The following is a 16,448-nucleotide window of genomic DNA, read 5'->3' on the forward strand; positions in this document are numbered from 1 at the left end:
AACCGGTTGTAAGGTAATATTGAAATGCTATGAGCAAGATACCAAATTAGGTGAGTTTATTTGAAAATAAACAATAAGTAGGTTTATTTTCAGTGGATCGAGCATAGGTTCTATTATTAATGACAATTTTCCCTTATTATTATTATTTATGTTTTGGAAACCTTATATTTAATTGGTCCTTTTTGTTTTTCAATTTCATGCCTTAATAGTCGTTCACTCACTCTTGAGGCCCTTATTTTTGGGCCCCTAAACGCTCAGCTACCCGAAATATGCTATGAACCGGCCTTGCTAAAATCCTAATATTCTCACTAAGCTTGAGTAGACAGTAAGACTGAGACATTACCTCTTGCTTTTATGTCGATCTTCTTCTTCATTGAAACCCTATATTCGCCATTTGCCATTCTTAGATCTTCATTTTCAGTCAAACTCATCACCATTCTCTCATAATTGGGTAAGTTTTTTTTTTCCTCTCATCACCATTTTTAGTTATTTTTTACAAAAGGTTGCTGAAATTAATTAAATATATTTATTGTCTCCATTTTCAGATGAAACTCTTGACACTCTTAAAAATGATTAATGGAGCTTGAAGTTTCAATTTTTAAATTTTATTCACTTGCTTTTAGTATCTAATGTTTTGATGTGTAAATTTCAAACTAGTATTAAGGACTTATGGTTGTATTTTAACTCTAAACTTTTAAAATTTGTTACCCCATGATTTACTATCTTTTATGACTAATTAAGCTAAGTATTGCTAGAGAGTTAGTATTTGAATTTTACATAAGCAAATATTCTAAAAGAAAAAGAGATAAAAAAAATGCATGGGTGAAAGAAGAATAGACAAAAACTATTCGAAAACACAAAATCGGGTATCTGGATTCCAACCCTGATTAAATCGGATATCAGGATTTTCAGATACCTGGTTTAATCCAGGCCGGAACTTGATCGCATTTTCAAGTATCCGAAAAAGTTGTATATTCGGGTATCCGGATCAGATATGATCTGGTAGTCAGTTTTGAACACCCCTATTATAAACTAAATAATTTGAATATTTTTATAACTTAAAAGCATTTAGATTCTTCTAGAATATGAAAAAGGAGATGAATGATTATTGTGAGTAATTGATTGTGTATTTTTTTAAATGATATAATTTATTATTTTTGAATAGGATATGTAGTCTGTAAATCTTTCATATATTGGCTTTATATTTATTTATTTTTATATCTTATAGGAATATATATTTACTTATGATTGAAAAAATATTAGTCATAATATTTTTCATTAGTTTTATCATTCTTGTTATGGTTGTAGTTTATGTCAAAGTACCTAACTAAATGTATTTTGATTATTTATAATCTTTGTAAAGACCAATTAATTTATAAATTAACAAAATTATTTTTTTTTATTTTTAAAATTTATATATAATGTCAAATATTATTAATAGGTCTATTATTATGTTATATTATCTATATGTAAAGTAATATTAAAAGTAAATTTCAAATACATGATTAAAATTAAACTAATTATTGTAGAGGAAGACCATTTAAACAAAAGAACACATCAAGATACCATTTACATTAGATTTGTAAGATTTAAGGTTAAGACAACTGTTTATTTATTTTTTTTTTTGTGTGTGTTTTATGGAGAAATCGATTATAAATGTTGAGTAAAGTTGAAAAATGACAAAACTACGAGATTTATTCAAAATGAATTTATACGCAATAGACAAACTAATAAATCAATTATATTTGGGAAAATTGATTTGAAAGGTATATGAACTTTGCCTCATTTGCTTCTAAGAATGGCCACGGTCCGGGTTGGGCCGGTTCCGGTTCCATTTGGAACCTGTCGCGACCGGTTCCGATTCCGGGCGGTTCCAAACGGTTTCTTGGCGGTTCATGAGGCGGTTCCGGCGGTTCCAGTTCACGGGACGGGCGGGTCGGACCATCGGTTCCATTTTTATTTTTTCTTTAAATATTTATGTAATATAAAAATACTATAATATTGCGGACGTACCTTTGATGATTACTTGATTATTAGCCAAATTCATTGCTTGTCAAGTTGTCATCGTTATTAAAATATTTACTAAAAAGAATGAAAAAAATAAATTAATAAGAAACGAATCAATAATAATATCGATAAAGATGATTAATAAAAAAAGAGGGAGAAAATGGACTTGAACCTAGTACCCAAAGGAATACTAAGCTGCCTACATATCCCGAAGGAATCAAAGCCCACGTAGTTCTTTGTCATACCTTTTATTTTTAGGTGTTGAATGTTAATTTATCGTTGTCCGATTGATCCTATTCGTCTTCGTCATCATCATCTGGTTGGTTAGATGCTTCCGCTGACTCTCCTCCTGACGATGATGCAGATGTATCCATCATCATCTATGGATCATCATCATCATCTTGATCATCATCATTCCTTAGTCCTTGTGTTCGAATCTCCGCTTGATCCCAATCTTTCTTGCAAACACATATTTGAATACTATCTAATTCTAAATATGAAGTGGAGGATGAAGAAGAAGATGATCCTACAAAACTATCATCTTGGCTCATTATATTAGCTATTACGGAATTATAATAAGAGGGACGTGCCGAAACGCTTGCACGCCTAGACGTATCGCGCTTTGGGTTATTTACACTAGCATAATAATCATAAAGTTCTGCTAAAAGTTTTTTACAACTTCCAACATAATTATGTACATCACTAGGCGGGCGATCTAATGATTGGTAGTAAAATCCGATTACTTTAGTAAGGACTTCTGTTTTAAAACAAGGGTCTAAAATGGTTGCAATTCCATAAATATAAGGAAAATCGGTAAAATATGCCTTCCATTTATCCATCATATCTGCAAGAATCGGCTTTAAATATGGGTTAGTATCATCATGCGTATGTTTAAGAAGATGATAAAAAATAGTAATACACTCACTTATTACTAAGTGGACGTTCGGTTCATAAACATATGAAAAAATCTTAGTTGCGTGGTCATACTCTTCTAATATTTTATGTACACTTATAGCTAATTCCCATGTGTCATCAGTTATATAGCTATCTGTTCACTATACAGTTGTGTTATAACTGGATGATAAGCAATCGCCTTTCTTAATAAATCGTTGGTTGAGCCCCAATGTGTAGGAGTATCTAATGACCAATACACTTTTTTTAGTTGATATTGGTCACATAATTGTTTATATCGTCTCTTTATATTTCCAATTCTAAGCCACTTCACTATATCTCTAATTGGATCTAATAAATCGCTTAATTGTTTTATACCTGCTTGGCAAGATAAGTTAACTATATGAGCACAACAACGTATGTGTAATAAGCTACCCCCAAGGATAAAACTAAAAGCAGGCTCGTTATACAAAAGTTCCATACATTTAATGTTAGCAGTTGCATTATCGGTAGAACAACAAAATATCTTATCTAATAAGTTCCATTTTCTACATATCTCTACTAATCTATATTTTATGTTTTCACCCGTATGTCTTTCTAGCATTGTCTCAAAAGCAATTATTCTTTTTTGAATAATCCAATTTTGATCTATCCAATGTGCTGTTACACACATATAAGATTCTAAATGTGGGGGAGCAGACCATATATCAGTTGTTATGCTAACCCTACCATTAAAAGATTTAAACATTTCAATTAATTCATAGCGCATTGATTCATATAATTTAATTGTGCGTCTTTTAAGAGTGCTCCTAGGGATTGCTCTATATTGTGGTTGCAAAGTTTTTCTAGTGAAACGCTCGTGTGCCCTACTTTCACCGTGGTTAAAAGGAAATTCATCACAAATTACATACTTAGAAGATTCATCAATTATATCATTATGATAATATTTAAAAGGCATACATGTGCTGGGAATGTCCCACTGTCGGCTTCCACTTGTGGTCCCGCTGCCGCTTGCTGCATGAGTTTCTCTTGTGATTCCATGCTTCTTTGCCAAATGTTTGTTAAAAGATCTCGTACCACCACCTAACACGTATTCACAAAATACAATAAATAAATTTTTATAAAATATGAATATATAATGTATGTATAAAAAACTGAAAAAGTATTTACCTTTGGCGAAATTGTATGAAATTAAGGGCTTTACTCCTTGACTTTCACAAATTTGACAAGTGCATAAGAAGACATCTGGATTGTCGGTTGGTTCTTTTGTAAAATTTGACCACACATGTGAAACAGCTCTACCACTAGGAGGTGGCATTGTCGGAAAAGGTTGTCTTACTGGTTCATCTTCATCTAAATTTAAATATAAAGACATACTCAGATATATACCACAATATATAAATAAATAATAATTTAAAATTTAATCAATTTGAAAAATAAAATTATAAAACTAACCGATAGTTTGAAAATTGACTCGTTTACCACGAGCTTGTCTTTGTTGTTGTTGTTGTAGTTGTTCTTCATGTGATCTTGTTGATGACTGTCGAGAATTATGTATCCCAATAGTGGTCGTTGGTTCCTCTTCTTGTTCTTCTTCTTCATTAATTTGTATTTCTCTTCCCACTTCTTCTGCATAATTATGTAATTTTGGGTCGTACCCTTCTGGATAATTGGGTTCATAATTATAATTACTAATCGAAGGTGTTGTTGATACCGACGGAGTAGAAGTGGCCTTTCTTTTGGAGCTAGAACCTCCCAATGATTTTGCCATTTTAGTAACTTTTTTAGAGGCTTTTTTCAAAAAAGAAGACATGATTGATAATATTGAAATAATAATAGAATTAAAAAATAAATAAATAATTAATAGACTAATTATGTAATTAACTAAATTAAGAAATAATTAAAAGACTAATTATGTAATTAAGAGAATAATTGCGTAATTAAGTAATTAAGTAAAGAGAGTAAGTAGAGAGAGTAGGAGAAGTGATGAGTTGTGAATGAAAATGATTGAAAGCGATGGGTATTTATAGAAAATTACCCAACGGCTAGTTCCAACGGCTAGTTTCACGGTTCCATGGAACCGGTGGGCCGGTTCACACGGACCGGTCCCGGTTCCGGTTCCATGGAACCGTTGGACCGGTTCATCCGCACCGGTTCCGGTTCCGGTTCCATGGAACCGTTGGACCGGTTCACCTGGACCGGTTCCGGTTCCAACCCACGGTTCTTAGGTCCGGTTCATGCAGTTTTTTTCCAGCGGTTCCGCGGTTCGGGCCGGTTCGGAACCTGTCGCAAACGGTTCCGGTTCCGGATCCGGTTCCAAGCGGTTCGGAACCAGTTCGGTTCCGGGTAACCCGCCCCGTGGCCATCACTATTTGCTTCTAAAGATTCGAACTTACATTTATCTTTTAAAGGCTCGAACTTTGGGGTATATCTGCTTTTAAAGATACAAATGACCTAAAACCGGATAAATTTGAAAAAACGTTTAAGTTGTTCAGGGTGCCATTAATTCCCACCTGTAAAAGCTTTGTTTCCCTCCATTAATACGATTACACACCCATCTTCATCACCATAAATCTTCTGATCACTTCAATCAATCACCTCTCTATATAATCATTTCAAATCTACTCCAAAGGGTTCAGTCAGGAGGAAGCATTGAAGAACTGCAATGCGCAGGAAAAAGGTAAGTGAAACTGGTTGTTTTGTGTTTAGATTTGTTCCATTTTTGTCGAATTTGATGCTTCATTTATGCACAATCTGAATTATTTTTTGCGTGTTTTGTATATTTTTTTAGAACATGGATAATAAGTTTACATTCTGTTACTGGTTTGGTGGTAAATTTGTTAAAGAAAATAATGGTGTTGTTTTTTTTGGGGGATGGGTAGAACTTTTGATGTTGATCCTGTTGATTTATGCTTGAAGTATTTGATGAATCTGGGTGAAATGTGCGTTAACAGTAAAATAATCGAGGGTTTATTCTACTGTGTTCCTGGTCTGGCATTGAAAGAAGATTTAAGGAAAATTGTAGTTGAAGATGATGCATTTCAACTAGGTCAAACTGCAATTCTGAATAGGTATGTTGATGTGTACGTAGACACGGTACAGAAATGAGTTGTAGTGTTTGCAATGGGAAGGGGCACAATAGGAGATCATGTCCAAACAAAGGTTCAGTTGCTGCAACAGGTATAAATCTGAATGAGATCCTATAACAACCTGAAACTGAAGGTCAAGGATCAACTCCTACTATGTCCATGCCATCTGCACAACCTACAAAGACTGGCAGGCATGGAAGGTCAATAAGGAGTGGTGTAGGTAGAGGTGGAAGATTAAAGAGAGGAAATCAATGCATAGAATAGTATTAATGTAACTATATATAACATTTAAATGAAATTGCATTGGTAAAATTTATAAAATTACGCATTCAACAAGGCTTTGAATCTTATGTTGCAAGGTGGCCTTTGAGGTTTATGTAAAGAATCGAAGACGTGCATGGTATTAGTCAAAGTACATATGACCGGGAGCATCCAATGAGCACTACAAAAGAAAATTTAAAATCAACAAATTAGAGAACATGTGAACTAAGATAAAAATAAAATCAATTTGAAAAATAAAACCTACTCTTATGCAACCTATCAATACTCTTCCACACCGGAAAATCAGATGGATATGTGAGCAAGTGAGCTTTCTTCACCCTATCTGCATGCCACCTCAAATTTAACACATCTTTCTTTATAGAAACAAGCGCTTGAATCTAGGTATTATTAAAAGATACCACAATATCTTAGCCAGGGGCCCTTTAGCATCCCGAGCCCCTTTACGCTTGTAACGCGATAACCCACACTAGGACACTCTTCTAAGTTCTCATTTTCATTCCGATACAATATACAATCATTCGGACACGCATGAATCTTCTGGTACTCTAATCCGAAAGGACACATGAGCTTTTTGGCATAATATGTCGACTTTGGAAGTTCATTTGCCTCAGGAAGCATCTCACCTAACGCTTCTAATAACATTGTGAAACTAGCGTCACTCCAATTGAACTTTGACTTAATGTTGAAAATTGTCAACACGACCGTTAGTTTGGTGAACTTTGTACATCTAGGGTGCAAAGGCTTTTGAGAAGCCTCTTTCAACAAGTCAAAAACACGAGGACGTTTTCCTAACTCATCCTCGACTCCCTCCATCATCTCATCAACGCGACCTACATCCTCATCGACATTCTCTTCATCTATCTCATACCCATCAACACGATCTACTACATCCTCATTGACATCCACATTATTGACATTCTCAACAACACTTTTTTTCTTTGTAAACTCCCTCCTGACCATGCCAAACCCAAACATGATATTGAGGCCTAAACCACGTCGAAGTATGTGCTCCCTAAGGATATCAACACTATATACATTTGATACATTGCCAAACTTGACACATGGGCAATAAAAAGCAACTCCGTCCGTCCTATTTTGATGTTCAACGGCAATACTACAAAATTCTAATACGCCATCAATAAATTTGGACGATTTAATGCTTCCATACATCCAAGAACGATCTTTTGTCATCCTAAGTGAGATTAGTTAATTCAAAACAAAATTAATAATCATTTTTAAACATATATACTTATTTATACCAAACATATTTAACCTTAAAAATATTTACTTATTTATACTAAACATTTTTAACGCTAAATATATATACTTTATATTTTAATTCTTTATAAGCACTACATTGTATTCTAAAATAAAATCATTTAAAATAATTAACATTGTATACTTCATACTTCATATTCTAACTCTATATAACCAAACATATTCTAATTCTATTCTTCATACATCGATATTAAGCCTAAAAATAAATCATTTAACCCTAAAAATATGTATATTCTATCTAATTCTAATACTTAAAACATATGTACAACAACAAACCACATTTTTAACAAAATACACAAATAATTAACAAATTAATAACATAAACTTGAAAATGTCAAACTCACAAATAATTGATATCTTTAGCACTAAATTACGAGTAAAACAATAAAAATATGAAATTGCAAGTTAAAAAAATAAATAAAATTGCCTTGATTTCTTGGGTTAAGTAATCTACAATTAAAAACAAAAACAAAATTAGTATAAAAAAAATTAGCGCTAAATTTCGTAGGCTTCAAATAGCTAGCAAAACTTGAGGGTTTAATATATTGAAAAGAGAAATTATACCTCAATTTTGTGGGTTTTGAAGATGAACAAGAACAATGTTTTGAACAAGAAGATGAAGAATTCGTGGGTTTTTCAAATAGCTGTTCGTGGGTTTTGAAGAACACATTAGTTTAGCTTTTGTTGCGTGGGTTTAGCAGTTATTCATAGGTTGAAGAACAAGGAAGATGAAGAATTCAAGAGCAGCTGTATTGGTTTTTCGTGGGTTTTAGAAGGGTTTAGCTAGCTTTTGTTAACGTTATAATAAAACAGTAGTGTAGCTTATTGAACAAGAAGGATATATGAGAAAAAATATATATAATTTACGTTATATGTTGCGGTTCCTCAAAAACCGCAGCATATAATGTAATTTTCATTAAAAAAAAAAATTAGACTATATGCTGCGGTTATTGGGGAGCCGTAGCATATAATGTTAATTTTATTTTTTTATAAAAAGAATTAGACTATATGATGCGGTTTTTGGGAAACCGCAGCATATAACCTATTTTTTTTCCTTGTTTTTTCATCCTATTTTATGCTGCGTAATTGAAAAACCGCAATATATGTCACATAGCAAATAAAATTTTTTACACTAGTGTTGGTGCATTGCACGGGTTATTATACTAGTATTGTAATAATAGTGTTGGAAAAAACTTGTTAACACTAATTAGCATAGGAATTTGGATTTCCTGAAAAATGTCAAAATGAATTGTATTTGGTTAATAATTAACATAAAAATTTAAGATTCCAATGCAAGTTAATTGTTGCTAGTTGTAGGAATTTAATTAGCATTATAACCCCTTGCTTATTATAAATTCATGAGTTAATTTAAAAATAACTATGACCAACCAAACAAAATTATTTAATTCCTTAAAAATAAATAAGATATTTAAATTCGCTTGCATTGTAAATTCCCACAAAACTTTAATTTCCAATGAAAACCAAATGAGTTCCAAGAATAGTTGTCAATCACATTAAATAGGGAATAATAAAATAACTTCTTTTGGCCGATGACTAAAATAATTATATTATTTTATGGGTTAGCCGAATGGACTGATGAACACATATTGTGTCCGATATAAGTTCACGAGTCCAACAATTGAAATTGAAAGATTTGTGGGGATAATTTTGCCTCTGTTTTTCTTTATTTTGGTACGATACTTTTTAAATGAAAATGTAATTTCCATTTAGATTTGTTGGTTGAAATTTTATCAAATTTTAAACAATTGAAATTTTGTATAAATTTAACATAGTATTTTGATTCATATCATTTTTCTTGTTTTTAATAAGTGAAATTACTTATTGTGCAAATCTATCATGGGTGTTTTGAAGGCATATAGATGTAATATATTTGTAAACAATTATGCAATTATTATATTTTTAGGTCATTTATTAGAATGAATAAATAATTAGTATAAATTGAAAAATTTTTAAATTATTTTTAATTAAATTAACAAATTCGTATATTGAGTGGTTACATAAATTAGCGAAGAAATAACTACAAAGAGAAAGCCGTGTAAACGAGAATAACAACATTATTTGATTTCCTAATTAAGGACTATAATTGAGGAGGCAATTCTAAGAATTAGAAATATTTTGTTTGCATAATTTCTTGAGATATGCACACAATTTTACAAGAAGCATATTTCCGTCTTAGTACTTAGACCCATTAAAAGTACCGGTCACTAGGTGGGATCATACAAAGAGCATATTTTTGTTATACTGAAATAAAAGGTTGTTAAAATTTTACTTTTACATATTTTTATAATATATTATAATAAAATGATTATAATATTTATACTACCTCAATATTAAAATACTTATAACTGGTTGTGACACAATATATGAGAAAATATAACTATTAGATAAAATATAATAAAACAGAGAAAATTGATTTAGCTCTGAAATGATGTTCTCTTGTGCAAAATATTAAAAAACATGTGTCAAGACACTCGAACATGTATCAGACACCAACACCTAGTGATGGCAACGGAGCGGATTACCCGGAATTGAACCGATCCCGAACCGCTTGAAAACCGTCCTGGAACTGTAACTGTTCGCTACAGGTTTCAAACCGCAGAACCGTGAAACCGTCGGAAAAATTTGCTGGAACCATGAAACCGCTGGAAAAAACCGCCAGAACCGAACCAAAGAACCGCAGGCCGGTTCACTGGTTCCAAGGAACCGGACCGTAACGGTTCACCCAGCCCAACGGTTCCTTAGAACCGAAACCGTGCGGCTCACCCGGCCCAATGGTACTTTGGAACCGGTCAAAAAATAGTCGTTAAACTAGCCGTTGGGATTTTTCTATATATACTCCACACTTTCAACCTTTTCATTCACTATTCATCTTTTCTCCTACTCTCTCTACTTAATTACGCAATTATTCTCTTAATAAAATAATTAGTCTTTTAATTATTTCTTAATTACATAATTAGTCTTTTAATTATTTCTTAATTACATAATTAGTCTTTTAATTATTTCTTAATTACATAATTAGTCTTAATTATTTATTATATGAATCAAAGCGCTATGAATTAGTAGAAATGTTTAAATCTTTTAATGGTAGAGTTAGCATAACAACTGATATTTGGTCAGCTTCCCCACATTTAGAACCTTATATGTATGTAACAGCACATTGGATAGATCATAATTGGTTTATTCAAAAAAGAATAATTGCTTTAAGTTAATGCCCGAAAGACATACGGGTGATAACATAAAATATAGATTAATAGAGATATGTAAAGAATGGAACTTGTTAGATAAGATATTTTGTTGTCCTACCGATAATGCAACCGCCAACATCAAATATATCAAACTTTTGTATAACGAACCTGCTTTTAGTTTTATCCTGGGTGGTAGATTATAACACGTACGTTGTTATGCTCATATTGTTAACTTATTTTGCCAAGCAGGTATTAGACAACTAAGTGATTTATTAGATCCCATTAGAGAAATAGTGAAGTGGCTTAGAATAGAACAGTTAAAGAGAAGATATAAGCAATTATGTAATCATTATCAACTAAAAAAGTGTATTGGTCATTAGATACTCTTACACGTTGGGGCTCAACCCATGATTTATTAAAAAGGCTATTGCTTATCGTCCGGTTATAACACTACTGTATATTGAGTGTACGGATAGCCGTACAAGTGATGAAACATGGGAACTAGCTATAGGCGTAGAGAAAATATTAGAAGCATATGTCCACGCAACAAAAAATTTTTCATAAGTTTACAAACCAAACGTCCACTTAGTAATAAGTGAATGTATTACTATTTTTTATCATCTTCTTAAACATTTATATAATGATACTAATGTATTTTTAAAGTCGATTCTTGCATATATGATGGACAAGTGGAAGACGTATTTTATTGATTTTTCTTTTATTTATGGAATTGCGACAATTTTAGTCCCATGTTTTAAGACGGAAAACCTTACTAAATTAATTGGATTTTACTACCAATCATTATATTGCCCGCATAGTGATGTACATAATTATGTTGGAAATTGAGAAAAACTTTTAGCAGAACTTTATGATCATTATTCTAGTATATATAACCCAAGTCGCGATACGTCTAAGCGTGCTAACGTCTCGGCACGTCCACTTATTATAATCCCATAATAGCTAACATAATAAGCCAAGATGATAGTTTTGTAGGACCATCTTCTTCCTCACCCTCCGCTTCATATTTAGAACTAGATATTTATCTTAAACATCACTTTGAAATTGAACAAGGTAGTTATAATATTTTAGAATGGTGAAAAAAAAAATCAATAAAATTCCCCATATTATCGAGACTTGCAAAGGATATCCTTGCAATTCTTGCTTCTACTATTGCGTCGGAGTCTGCTTTTAGTGCAGGTAGAAGAGATCTCTTTTCAGAGTTCTAGATGAAAAGAGATCTCGTCTTGCTCCACATACTATTCAAATATGTGTTTGCAAGAAAAATTGGGATCAAGCGAAGGTCCGAGCACAAGGACTCGAGAACGAAAATGATCAAGACGATGATGATCCATGGATGATGATGGATACATCTGCATCATCAGGAGGAGAGTCAGCGGAATCATCTAACCAACAAGATGATGATGACGAATACGAATAAGATCATGAATATCAGACAACGATCAATCAACATTCAACAACTACAAATAAAAGGTTTGACAAAGAACTACGTGGGCTTTGATTCCTTCGGGATACGTAGGCAGCTTAGTATTCTTTCGGGATACTAGGTTCAAGTCCATTTTCTCCTTCTTTTTTTATTAATCATCTTTATCGTTTCTTATTAATTTATTTTTTTCCTTCTTTTTAGTAAATATTTTAATAACGATGACAAGCAATGAATTTCACTAATAATAAAGTAATCATCAAAGGTACGTCCGCATTATTATAGTATTTTTATATTTAAAGAAAAAATAAGAATGGAACCGATGATCCGACCCGCCCGACCCGGGACTTGGAACCGCCGGAAGTGTCTCATGAACCGCCAAGGAACCGTTTGGAACCTCTCGAAACTGAAAACATTCGAATCGGGTTCCGAATGAAACCGAAACCGAATGGAATCGGCCCAACCTGGACCGTGGCCATCACTACCAACATTTAAATCTATATCTGAGTAACATTGGTTGTTTAGTATGTTTACTTGTTTATGTACATACAACATGGTAACCTAACATAGCATGGACATGCATTTTGAAGGGAAAAAACTTAATTCACCTAGTCGGTAAACTATTTACTATTAATAGATAAATTAAATATATTTGTTATAGGTGAGTTGGATCCAACTAATACATTTTGAAATTTATCACTATTAGCGAGTAGTTTACCCGGTTGATGGATATAGCTAAGCTCATTTTAAAGGACTTGAATTAAGGAAGGACATGTAGGCATGTAGATGTTATTGACTTATTGCATTCTGGACTTCTGGTTCAAGAACAAATTGATATCTAATTTCATTTTACTTATTATATTTGATTTTTTATGTAATTTGATGTGATATTTTGATTTTTTATATATTGAATTTTGCATAATCAAAAAATAAATAAAAATAAAAATTTAATACTATAATAATATGTGATTAGACGATTTAAACAAGATATTATTTGATTATATTTTTTCATATATATTGATACAATATATAAAATAAGTTTAAATAATAAGTAATGGTTATTTACTATTGAGAATATGTGAAAGTAGTGGTCTTCCAATTTGTTAAAAAGAGCTGGCATAATTGATAATTGTCCCCTCTTTCGATACGCTAACCACAAATGATGCATGTATAAGGATAATGCATGCAAATTGCAATCATGTATCATCATTTTTATGAAAAACAAATTCTGATAAAAACTTTCTTTATCTACCGCCTCATTAATTAATTTGTCATATTCTTTAAAAATTTGTAATCTTGTAAACAAAAAATTAAAATTTTTAAGTTTAATTCCATGCCTTGAATTAATTGTGCCTGGTGATGCAGTCTGTAATTTAAATTGGGTATTAATTAGGAAAAATAATCTTTAAGTTTTTCTTCCATTTTCAGTATTAAATTGTATTTAATATTTAGATAAAATGGGGGTAGATTACTACAATATGTTGCAGGTAGATAGAAATGCAACAGATGAAGATTTAAAAAAGGCATACAAAAAATTGGCAATGAAATGGCATCCTGATAAAAACCCAAATAATAAGAAAAATGCTGAAGCCAAATTCAAGGAAATCTCTGAGGCCTATGAGGTTATTTCTTTTTATTTCCTCTTCTTCATTTATTATACATTAATTATCATTTTAGCCCCCATTTTTAAATAAAAATTCTAAATTTTTGTCCTCATGAATTGTTGATGCAAACATATGAAAATGTACATAGTGGATTAGGGAAATAATTGTGAATGATGAACATAAAAGGGTCATATGTTCATCTTTTATGTCGGAGTAATTCTGATTATTTAAGTTAAAACGGGTAGAGCGTAGAGGACAAGATTTGGATTCAACTATAAGCTTAAATTTTTTGTTAAATTGGTTTTTTTGATATAATATCAGAAGCCAACGTTATTAGAGGTCACAGGTATGAGGAGGGCATGTGTTGCATGCACACTTTTAGCCCAAATGACTTTTTAGCCCAAATGACTTTTGTGTGAGAGGGCGTGTTATTAAGAAGAGTAGAGCTGACAGTAGAAGTTGATTTCAGGTACTAAGCGATGAGAACAAACGACAACTGTATGACCAATACGGAGAAGAAGGTCTAAAGGACACACCGGGAGCAGGCTCTAATGGTTCCCCATACGAAAACAACAGAAGAAGGTTTAACCCTCGAAGTGCAGAAGACATTTTTGCAGAATTTTTTGGAACAAGTACTTTTGATTTTGAATTTGGCTTTGGATCTGGATCAGGATCAGGATCAGGATCATCCCCTTGTGGAAGACTCAAAAGATATTCTTATGGTGATGGTGGAAGTTTTGGCGGGACTGAGAAGATGTATCGAACCTATAGTGAAGCCGGAACAAAGAAAAAGCCAGCTCCTATTGAAAATCAGTTGGCTTGTACTCTTGAAGAACTCTATTCTGGTTCAACACGCAAGATGAAGATCTCTAGAACAATTGTTGATGCCAATGGGTACACCACACTTTTTATTTCTTTCCAACTTTTATGGCCCGCATGGTAGGTGGTAATGGGGTTGAAAATTAGTGTAATTTTAGTTAAAAAATTTTTTGACTACCATAATGGTTATGATGCCCAACTTCAATCATCACATTTTCTTTATAAACTTTTCATTGCAATAGGAATCGCATAAAATTTTTGATGAAATTTTTACACTATATTCCCTACTGCCATTTAATACCAGTAACCAAACGGGTCGTTAACTTAATGTTGCAACTATCAGTTTGAACTTTTGGTTGAATTAGTTCCTCAACATCGTATTAGAAGTCAACATGACAAGAGGTCACGAGTTAAAATTTCCAATTAACTCTTATTTAAATTGAAATATTGAGCATCGGGTATGAGAAGAACTTCTATTAGCATTTCATGAGGTCTAAACCATCGGCTTAAGTTGTTGGTTGAATTGGGTTCTTGACACTTGGTATGAATTCTTGTATTCTAACTAATTTTGTTGAAACAAGTTCAGATGCCAAGTGCCAGAAACAGAAATCCTTGCAATTGAAGTAAAACCCGGATGGAAAAAGGGAACAAAGATCACATTTCCGGATAAAGGAAATCAGCAAGTGAACCAACTTCCAGCAGACTTAGTATTTGTGATTGATGAAAAACCACACGACGTATTCACAAGAGACAGCAACGACTTGATAATGACACAAATGGTGAATTTGGCGGAGGCCATTGGAGGGACTACAGTGAAAGTTACCACATTAGATGGGCGAAACCTGTCCATACCCATTAGAGACATGATCACTCCAGATTACGAGCTTGTGCTAAGTAGGGAAGGGATGCCTGTTGCCAAAGATCCTAAGGATAGAGGTGATCTGAGAATCAAATTTGACATCAAGTTCCCAACAACCTTGACATCAGAACAAAAAAAGGCTTTAAAACTCTGCTTTTAAAACCTGATATATCCTTCATCAGTCAATCACTGTTGTCAATGAATTGGGATACTGTAATGTATGTGCACAAGTTTGTTATTATAAGCATCTCCTTGTCAGAATTGATACATAAAATCAGCTCATTGAATATATACCACTTGTACCAAATGTCAATATGAATTTATGCAAAACATCAAAACTTGAAAATGTTAATTCATTCACTTTGAAATTTGCTGATATTGTACATGAAAATCACAGAGATATTACTCATTTTGGTGCAATTTATTTATATAAATAATAATTGTTTTGCCCCCGATTCCCAACAAATTAGATGGTATTATACATGGGTATTATTTTTCTGTGAATGGATTACACGCTTATGATCATTATGATTTATGGGCATATGACATATCTTGCATCAAATTCAAAAAGCTCACATACCTGCATTTTATTTTCATACTCTAACTATGCTTCGACATTGCAGGGTCGTCTTTAAGATTTTAGGCGCCAAATTATAAAAATGAGGCCACTTAAAATATGTCTAACTTAAATTTTACATCATGAGTTGACACATATTATCCCCACTTTGCTTTAATCTTATTTTATTTTTAATTATGACTCCAACAAATTTATCCAATCATTTTAATTTTTGTTTCTCTCTTTTATTTTTATTCACTCATCTAATACTACCTTAAAGTAAATTTAACCCATGAAACTTATATGAGGGAATCGAAGGGAGTAATTACTCTTTCCCTTCCTAATATATTTCAATAATAATTTGACTAAGGCTGGCAAAAGCTGACCCGACCTGCTAACCTGATCTGAAACCGACC

The 16,448-nt window shown here is 32.4% G+C and overlaps 1 protein-coding gene across 1 annotated transcript; it reads left to right on the plus strand.

Annotated features, from left to right (window-relative positions):
- Positions 1–13,482: 13,482 nt before the first annotated feature.
- Positions 13,483–15,873, plus strand: LOC130818783 (uncharacterized). Its single transcript, XM_057684989.1, has 3 exons — positions 13,483–13,816; positions 14,268–14,692; positions 15,204–15,873. The coding sequence occupies exons 1-3, from the start codon at positions 13,652–13,654 to the stop codon at positions 15,634–15,636; spliced, it is 1,023 nt and encodes a 340-aa protein (XP_057540972.1). The 5' UTR covers positions 13,483–13,651; the 3' UTR covers positions 15,637–15,873.
- Positions 15,874–16,448: the final 575 nt, after the last annotated feature.

Source organism: Amaranthus tricolor, chromosome 7 (genome assembly GCF_026212465.1).
Source record: "Amaranthus tricolor cultivar Red isolate AtriRed21 chromosome 7, ASM2621246v1, whole genome shotgun sequence".
Taxonomy (NCBI): domain Eukaryota; kingdom Viridiplantae; phylum Streptophyta; class Magnoliopsida; order Caryophyllales; family Amaranthaceae; genus Amaranthus; species Amaranthus tricolor.